This window comes from Orbicella faveolata, unplaced genomic scaffold, assembly GCF_042242905.1.
Source record: "Orbicella faveolata isolate gen_17 unplaced genomic scaffold, um_ofav_v1 contig_12, whole genome shotgun sequence".
Taxonomy (NCBI): Eukaryota; Metazoa; Cnidaria; class Anthozoa; order Scleractinia; family Merulinidae; genus Orbicella; species Orbicella faveolata.
In genome coordinates, this window is record NW_028301539.1 from 9,295,001 (window position 1) to 9,304,391 (window position 9,391).

The following is a 9,391-nucleotide window of genomic DNA, read 5'->3' on the forward strand; positions in this document are numbered from 1 at the left end:
TCCACATATTTCGCCAAGTGCGACCTAAAAAGGAGAGTCTTAAACCCTTAGAAGTTAACCCCTACCCTCCAAGTGTGTGTGAGTGTGTGTGTGTGTGTGAGTGTCGAGGGAGGGGGAAGGGGTTGATGAAGCCTTTTCCCTTGGGTTTTCTTTCTAATAACTACTCTTGTATGTTGGTTGTTGTAATACTAGATGCGTGCAGAATGTGTGAGCCGCTAGGGATATTTAAGCTATTAATTGTTATCCAATTTCGTTTGTCCTGTCGAGAATCGGTCCATTTGTCAGAACTTCCATAGCCATTAACTTTCGCTCACGTCGCTAAAGCTCCGACACCATGTTTCCTCATGCTATTTGACTCTCTGGTTTTTACTAATTTCTCGAACGCGAAGCGATTGACACTAAGTTTACATTTAAACCGAACGACGGTTAAGCTCCACTGAACTCCACTACACTCCATATTTTTCTATGGCAATGTAAAATGTCCGAGGGTTAGCTAAGGATTGACCTAAAATTGATGTTGGTAACTTAAGCATACTAGCAAGTTTAGAAAGCCAATGTAGAGTGTGGTTTGATGTTCTTTGGGGCAAAATAAAGCCCTGCGAGTAGTTTGTGTGTATTTATGCATGTACCTAGAGTGTTCGGGAGAGAGCTATTTTCTTGAAGGAAGTATGGTTAATTTATCTTAATCAACTTTTTACGATTATAATAAGTCACGTATTTCATTTGCCTTACGAAGTACATAACAACCAGTGGAAAAAAAAAAAAAAGAAGAAAAACTAACATCCCTCATTTAACTAAGCTCAAAATGATCATAACAAGACTTGACTTATATATCTTTTGATAATTTTATAATTCCTATTCGAAAGGAATATGCCCAAAGCCTGACGAGTAAGGAAATGCATTACAATTTGGCAAATATTATTTCATGGATATATTTTCGTGTCACATACCTCCCACAGTCGTTATATTCTCGTGACTGGGAATTTCTCCAGTAGTTGTCGGTTCCGTGACTGCCACTAACGTGGTGGAACTTTCTGGAATTCTCGTTGTAGGCGTTGTCAAGGAGAATGTTTTATGAGAATATCCAACTGACGATGCTCCGGCCTGTTCACTGACCCCATTTTTTGAAATCACAGTTATATTGTACAACGCTGCCGGATTAAGGTTAGAGATCGTTACTTGAGTTGTACCAAGATTCTCAGCTGAAGGCCAAAACTGCACTCCAGAACAATTGCTTGAACAGAAGCCAATATTTGAGCATGCACTGCATTGCAAATCGTATGAAAGGTCAGTGCGCCCTCCATCATACGAAGGCCGAGACCATGTCACCACGACAACACTTTCTGTCGCGACTGTAACGTTGACATTTGTTGGTGCTGAAGGAGGAGCTGGTAATGTTGAAAAAAGGAGGTGGTCACATAAGGAGAAAAATGAATGCTCGACGAAGTTTTAAAGAAGGGAAACCCGTTTACTAGTTGTCTTATAAATAGGACTGAAATCATCTCAGTGCAAAAAAATCCCATAACAGTTAAACCTGTAATGGATCATTCATGAGGCAAAAAAAGCCTTTAGTTTTTCACTATCAACTTTAAATTCGTTTGAAATGGAAGCAGTACCTAGTGCATGCATAGGAGGAAAACAGTTTAATCAGAAAAAAATCAAAGCAAAGCAAAGCAAAACAGTGAACTATGCCCAACACAGTCAATAATGCATCTACCTCTCTTGTCAAATACAATAGCCAGCCAGTAAATTTGGCCTTGCAGTTTTTATCTACTTTGCCTTCTTTGTTTAACACTAGCTTAGGCGGATAAAATGATTCCTCCCAGCGCTTTATTATTATTATTATTATTATTATTATTATTATTATTATTATTATTATTATTTGGTCTAGAAAGCGGTAAGCGTTAACCCTTACAATGTTATGCAGTGAGCGAATGTCTACCTGTGCAGCCATCGCTGATTGCGTCTTGGGGCGCCCTGTAAAAGCCACTTTGGCAGGAGCAGGAAACATGAGTGTGACTTGGCACACTGTTGGAGGGACATGAGATACATTGATCATTGCCAACTGACTCCTTGTAATAACCTGCTTTGCATTCTGAAATGGCAATGTCAAGAGTCTCAGGATTACTTCGTGAAAGACATCATTTAAATTGGCTAATAATATATAATACTGGCTAACAATGCCGAAAGGATTGGCAGATTAAGAGCCTATCATGGCAAGAAGTGCGGTTAAATTCATTTATCTAATAAATACAAGTGTATGTTCGTATGGTGGCCGTTAATAGTCCCTTTGCGATATGGCGCCATTAAACTAGAACTCTCTGAACTCATTTTAATGGTCGCTGCCATCAAAAAAAAAAAAAAAAGAAAAGAAAGAAAAAAATAGTGAATAAAGATTCCGGCATTGATCACAATTCATACGTGCTAATCTCTCGGGGCTACAAATGAGCATAGAATTTTGGCACAAAAACAAACAAACAAACAAAAACAAAAACAGAAAAAACAAAGCAAACAAAATAATATGTGGAAGTAGCACAGGAGCACAAATAAAAGTCAGGGAAATTAATCTCACCAGTACAGCTGTCCTCAACTAGCTCATATCCAGCAGTGCATTTACATGTAACTTTGACATCTGTCGCCCATTGCCCAGAATTAAGACACGCCATGGCAAGTGTACTGTTGATGGGATACGGAGAAGCCTTTTCGGAGCAGTTACCGTTAACAGTAATGTTCTGCTGGTCAGAAGGGGGTGCGACCACCATCTTGAACACTACGCCATTGTGCACAATGCTAGGGCAGTACGTGTATGATACCAAGACGGACGTGAGCGCTAAGCAAGCACCCGTGTCCTGAAACGCAAAGTAGGCGCCACTACCGTTGGCAAGGAAACTCGTATTAGCTTGATTTATTTGAGGTGTCTGCCCAGGCGTCCAAAGATACGTAGCATTAACTGAATCGATTAAAGTGAAATTTCCTGATTCAATTTCCTTCGTTGTAATCCCACCGGGTACGGGTCCATGGGTATGTAGCACATACACTTTGAAGCTCTGTTTGCAGTAGGTAAGCTCCGCAGGGCATTGCCTGGCAATGAATGTAAGACCCATGTGGACCTCGTTGGCGCTTTGCAAGTCAACGTAGTCCGAGACGAGCCAGCTGTTGGTATCGTTCGTTGCTGTTTCTGAAATATCGCACACAGTGTAGCCTCCACTGTTACCATCTTGCGACCACTGAAATCGAAAAAAAAAAAACGCATTAAATAAAAAGCGTTTGATTAAAAAAAAATTCAAGCAAAGCGTGACAATCGAAATGGTGTCGACTTGGAATTAAAAAGTTACTTTCACTTTTCGTCAATGCAAAAGAACTTGTACCATAGATTTTAGGAGTGAGAGTAAGGTGAATTGAAGGTTGATGGATGAGTGAAGCTGGCTGTGTGCAACTTGAAATGTTCTTAATTCGAGCTGCGAAGAAACGACGTTTTTACATACATTTACGTATTGAATAACGAACTCAAATCACTTTTGAACGGAATGTCGTCATTATTAGTCCGTTGAAAATTTTAAGTTATTACGCAAGTCTAACTCGGAGTTAGCTTAATTAGATGTGATCACTCATCTTGCACCTATAAAGTAAAGTCTACACAATATATCCTTCAAGGACGTTGAGAAATCGAATTTTCCATCTGGCTTAGGCACGGCCAGATACTCCTAAAATTAGCTTTTGGAATCTTCGCTATTGGAATCATAGCAAGGTAGTAAAGAATTGTCGTTGTTGATGTTTTTCTTTCAGCAAATATGAATGGGTTATTGACCAAGTTTGAGGTCAAGATGGCTGGATATTGGCCAAGTTCTTTTTTTGCGTGTTCATGGACCGAGACGGAGTCGAGGTCCATAAATTCGCAAAAACAGATAAGACAGCTAGCCATATAATAAGTAACTTTATTTTCATGTTCGGTTAAAAACAAATAATTATAATAATTCGATGTACGTGGGTTGGTTAATGGAATCAAGGACATGATTGTATCATCGGAAGAAGTGCGGATCTAGACAACGTACATAGAATGGACGCGAAGACGATAAATATAATTACGTTATGAGTTGATCGGACGTCTAAGGTTCCCTGACTAAGAATGGTGGAAGGAAGGAGCACGAAAAAGTATGACATAAACACCTCTCTGCTTTTTCTAAGCGTTGTTCGCATTAGCTATGTGAAAACAAACAAACAAAGAAACAAAGCATCAAGTATTTTGCATGCACGTAACAAAACCTTCATGTTTGGAAGCACAAGGTATATAAAAGAGAAATTAGTTAACCACACTTACTTCTACAAATTAACCCCATGAAAAGGAACGGTCATTAAGATACGTAATCATGTGCTGTAGCTTAATAAGTCTTCCAAATTTGAAACGCCATCTTGGTTTAAGAAACGTTTTAGTATATAGCTATGGCATACTCGAAAAGTGTGAGTCAACGAAAACAGCTAAGAATTCTATCACACCCTTTAGCTATCCATTACGTGCACTTGCTTACTTTGATTTGAACTCACAAAGAAAGTACTAAATAAACACTAATGGATATTTAATACGATGGATTAAGCTTTCTTTTTTTTATGTGATACCGACACCATACTCCCATCTGGCACAAAAAAGTTTTTGCGTAAACAAAACCTTCCAGACTGCGAGAAGTCGTGATTCCCAAGAGAGGAATTAGCAGTTGGCATTCTTTTCTTACATGTTTAACCCCAAGAACGTAGCGAATATTTAGCTTATCGTCAAGTTTATTTGGCAATAATAGACCTTAATCAAATACCTGTTGGCATTATAGTCAGGAACCTCCTATGTATTGGGACTATTTTTTGTCCTTAATTAAAAGCACCATTAGTAACAAGATTAGAAGGAAAGCAATTTTATTATCAGGAACTCTACCTACCCTGGAAAAAAAAATGTGCAAGTAATGTCCATCTTTTGCACCAAGATCCGTTTATACACAAACACTTGTGTCTCTAGCTAATTGTCCATGATTGATTACTTGGAATGAACATGCTTAAGGCTAATTGAGTTTGTATGGTCGCCCAATCAGTGGACGTGGATATGGAAATCAAATGACCTTGCATGAATTGAAATATACAGCAGAACTGCAGTTAGTGATCGTTAGTTACAGCTAAGTATGGTTTTTACTGGAATGCTTAAGGTTAAACTCCAGAGCAAGATGTACATGTACCATTTGATAGTTTTTCATTTTAATGCTTGAACAATTTGGTCAAATCTACCCAATTAAAGCTAAATTAATTTTGTCAATGAATAAGCAGTATCACGTGAGCGCACTGTTCGATAGTATCACTTGAAAATATTCCCATACTAGGGTTTCCTTGAAAGTCAGGACTACCATTTGTACCATGATACTCAATATAAGCAGTATCACGTGAGCGCGCTGTTCGATAGTATCACTTGAAAACATTTCCATACTAGGGTTTCCTTGATACTCAATAGCTTTTGTTTGGAAGGTTGCAATTTAAAAGTCGGTCTTCGTCAGTTGACTCAAAGGTTGAAACAATGCTTGCGCTATTTTTTTAACGATTGGAGGTCATTGGGGTTTGGTGCTCGTTTTAATTAACTCTACCTGATTTGGTTGGTGATGAATGACGGCATGTCCCTATGCTGGAGAAGGGAACGAAACATTTCAAAAAGCAAGTTAAACGTAGGACTACCTTTTTATTAGAGAAATGTTCTACGCCGGTAAAATTAATTCATTCCGTTAGCTAACTCTTTTCAAGTATTTAAAACAAGCGAGAAAGGGAACAATCGGGCAATCTTACTGAAATTTCGTTTCTATTATATTCATAATTTGGGAGAAGCGATTTGAGTCGCTAGTGAATCGCACACCAACAGCGTAGTTTTAACTAATAGTTCATTTTTCTACACCACAATGCTAACCGAGCATTCAATTCATTTAGAATATGATGGCGTTGATAGCTAATTAGATAATCTATTCCTCTTCAAAAAGGTTGCGTACACGTCTGTAATCTCAGTCGGTGTAAAATGGTCACTGTCTGGGAATTGGTTGCTAAACAACACCAAAAAAAAAAAAAAAAAAACAGGATAACTAATAAAATGCTACCGAGATGGAAGAAGAACAGTGTACCGACATTTCAGAAGAATGACTTTGCTAGATGCCATTCATAGCAGGGGTCGGTGGAAGAATTGTAGAAGTTTAATTAAATTCCTGGCTTAACACATTCTTACGGTTCCAATCAAAGACACCACAATGATCCGTCCATGGCCAATTCACAGTATCAGAAATTAAGATAGTCTCTCGCAGATGTAACTGCTTGTCAGAAAATGATGAAACTACAAAACTGTCCACTGAAAGCTTCAATTGTAGCTTTGATCAGTTCAAGCGTTTGTGTAAAGGTTGACTGTATTGAATGTGAACGTCAACCTAAGAACCTTTCAGTGCGGGCGTGTACCAAATTAATCTTCGACTACGTCAACGTGTGTGAATAACAGCGCGCACTAATTGCTGCAAGTCAAGCGTGCTTTGAGCCTTAATTTATAGAGAGTGGTCTCTCTGAAAAGGAAACGCCTCCATTAGTGAACCAAAAACAAAAAGAACTGATTAAAGGATTTAGTATCTCTTACCGAACACGGAATTGCGTCATTGCAAGTGAATGAAGAAATATTAGTAATAAATAATTGTATATCAGGTTTGGTTTGCTATAATGCTCAACTATCTAGCTTAGTTCGAGAACAAGACGTCTGCAATGAAACGGATAGGTATGGATAAAAGAAGCGCCAACTGAACGGAAAGAGTCTGTTTCGTTTGAGATGCATTGGATTAGAAACGACTCAATGGGATGGAAAGTGGACAACTACCAATCTGGTGCCTTTAAATAAAAGATATGCTCAACGATATTCAAATATGTTAAGTACATTTTTTACATTGGTGAGGTTTTCCAGCAACATTTACGAATCACATGAGAAAGACAACAGGCAAACAAGCCAGGTTCACATTGCGTGCAGAATCGACAGATAACATGTTCAATAATCTTGATTACCTCCAGTATGTTTGTTTAATAGTGGACCTGGTTTCAAAAGGAAAAGAAAGAAAGCAAATTTGCTCTCATGTCTTTTGTCATGTAGTTATTTGCCTTTTAGCACGTGAGTCAATAGCCCGCAAGATGCCATTGCGTCAATGTACAACAAATGAGGTCGCAATACAAAGAAACTAAATGTTAACATGGGCAAGATATTTTCGCGACGTCAGTTAGGCAAACAGAACCTATTTCCTAGGGCAGATCAATTTGACGCTCCCAAGTATTTATTGTTTGTGAATCAAATTCGCTGTTCGACAGAAGGGATGAAAAAAGGTACTTTTTAACTCTTCGTTTACGAAAGGAATTTGAATGATATTGATTTGACTTTGTTGACCTGTGTGCGTTGTAACCCTTACAAAATAATTCTATTACAACTCCAGCGAACATTACCATATTTGAAAAAATACAATAGTCTTGCGAACTGTAAGGTGTCGATGGTAATTAATAGAGATTTAAACCACCAATGGAGGCCTTCTTGATTTAGTAAAGACTGCCTTTTTCGGTCTCATGAAGTTTAAAGCTAGAGCAAAATGGACACAGATCGTTTGAGACCGTTGATTCATTTGCGATGATTTGGAAAACACAACAAACGGGATTATGTTTTAGAAAGTCAACAAGAAAACTTTATTTGACTGCGTTTCTAGGTTGGTTGGGTAAACAATATACCCAGGAGGCCATAATTTCGACTCTTCCTCGATTTTCTAGCTTTCTTGGTCGCAAACAAATCTTTAAATCAAATTTCGTAACATGCGTCTTTTCACAGATCTACAGGGGTCACAATCAGTGAAGAACTTTGAATCACTTGTTGCTTTCTTCTATAGCAAACTATCTCGTTTAATCGACGCGCATTTCTCGGTTGGGTTTATCTCATAAATTTTGCGAATTCGCGCATTGTGAAATTCCGTTTTATTTTCCTTTGTTGCAGTTGCAGGTATCCATTCTTCCTCCGACAAACGTGATGACGCACTTGTTTCAAACGACATATTCTTTGAGGATATTTTCTTTTGTAACATGAGAGGCCAATACGTCTATCAACATGACAGTCGTTATCACCCATATAATATCACTGTTATTATCGTCATGTGCAAAGCAATGTTAGTATCCACGTACGAAATGAAATCCACTTCGAAGTATTACATGTGAAATTAAGTTACAAAATAAATAAAGCTTGGTTTGTAATGACGATTTTATTTGCACGTATCCGGTATTTCACTTTGCGGAATACCGGATACAACGTAATTATACATTTACTTGACCAAAGTAAATTAGCTCATTTATTATAGTTACTGTTGCCGCCAACATTAGCTGTGCATGTCGGAGACGTGACGTTGAGTCAAACTCTTTATATAAAATGGCTTGAGATGTTGAGATGCATTGAAACTTGTCATAAATGTTATCCACAACTGTTTATCTTTGACATCCTTAGCCCAATGCAAACAAAATGGTTATCATCCGCGTTTTTTCGTGTTTACTCAGAAAATCTGTGTTTTACTGAATATAATACCTCGTTTCGTTGAGAAATCATGTTCCAAATAGTTAATGACGACCTCAAATCGATATCTCTAGCTTGAGTGAAAATAGGAAACAAAGGTCGACAGAATTAAAAACGCGGATTTCACAAAATTCTTGCATAAGACGTGATCTCTCTTAGCAACGTACTTAACAAAAAAGTGTGAAAAGCGCAGAATTACAATGACATGGAAACGCTATAGCATTAAATCTTTTCTTCCGTTTTATGCTTAGACTTACCCCGGAAAATGAGCCAAATTCAAAGCGTGTCAGCCACTGCCAGGAAGACGGTGATGCCTGATCTTTGTAAAGTAGAATAGCTACAACGTAATGAAACATAAATTCATTAAACAATGTCGGCAAGTGATTAGTTTAACACTGATTTAAGTTAGAAAAAATGCGTTGAGAGTCAATGGATAAGCAGAACTGTGTGTTTGTACCAACCTCTCTCCCCCAGGGCCTTGAAATGTACATGATAAAGGAAAACAACAAGCACCACACTAAGAGCCCTTGGATACGTCTTTGCCTTCATACTGGCAGTTTCAACACCTCAGAGCGAAAAGCTTTTTGTGTCTTGAAGCGATCCAAGATTGAAAATAAATCGGCTTAGTAACTACTTTCTCCCTTAAATTGATTGCAACCTTAAGGCAGACAAAAGCCGTACCTTGATGTCCTCACTGAATCAACAATCAAGCACAGTCGGCACCACTAAAGTACCATAAAGACTGAGCCGTCCTGTTTTAGAATCCCGACTTTTGTATTCGCGGATTATGCAAATTAAACGCCAATACCT

General features: G+C 38.2%; 1 protein-coding gene and 1 long non-coding RNA gene across 3 annotated transcripts in view; one reads left to right on the forward strand and one right to left on the reverse strand.

Moving 5' to 3' along the window:
• LOC110057766 (ephrin type-A receptor 2-like) overlaps nucleotides 1-9,361 on the reverse strand; it is a 10,306-nt gene extending 945 nt beyond the window's left edge. Inside the window, exons 1-6 of one of the 2 annotated variants that reach the window (XM_020764364.2) lie at nucleotides 9,263-9,361; nucleotides 9,043-9,171; nucleotides 8,839-8,918; nucleotides 2,573-3,227; nucleotides 1,943-2,095; nucleotides 951-1,388 (exon numbers count right to left, since the gene is read on the reverse strand). In XM_020764364.2, the coding sequence (XP_020620023.1) occupies nucleotides 951-1,388; nucleotides 1,943-2,095; nucleotides 2,573-3,227; nucleotides 8,839-8,918; nucleotides 9,043-9,130 (1,414 nt within the window). In that variant the 5' untranslated portion in view covers nucleotides 9,131-9,171; nucleotides 9,263-9,361. Of the gene's footprint in view, nucleotides 1-950; nucleotides 1,389-1,942; nucleotides 2,096-2,572; nucleotides 3,228-8,838; nucleotides 8,919-9,042 lie in introns of both variants that reach the window. The other variant, XM_020764354.2, reaches the window with a different exon arrangement.
• On the forward strand, nucleotides 6,639-8,307 carry LOC149116484 (uncharacterized). The gene is made up of 2 exons (XR_016205766.1): nucleotides 6,639-7,362; nucleotides 8,015-8,307. It is a non-coding gene; the product is annotated as an uncharacterized LOC149116484 (long non-coding RNA).
• Nucleotides 9,362-9,391: the final 30 nt, after the last annotated feature.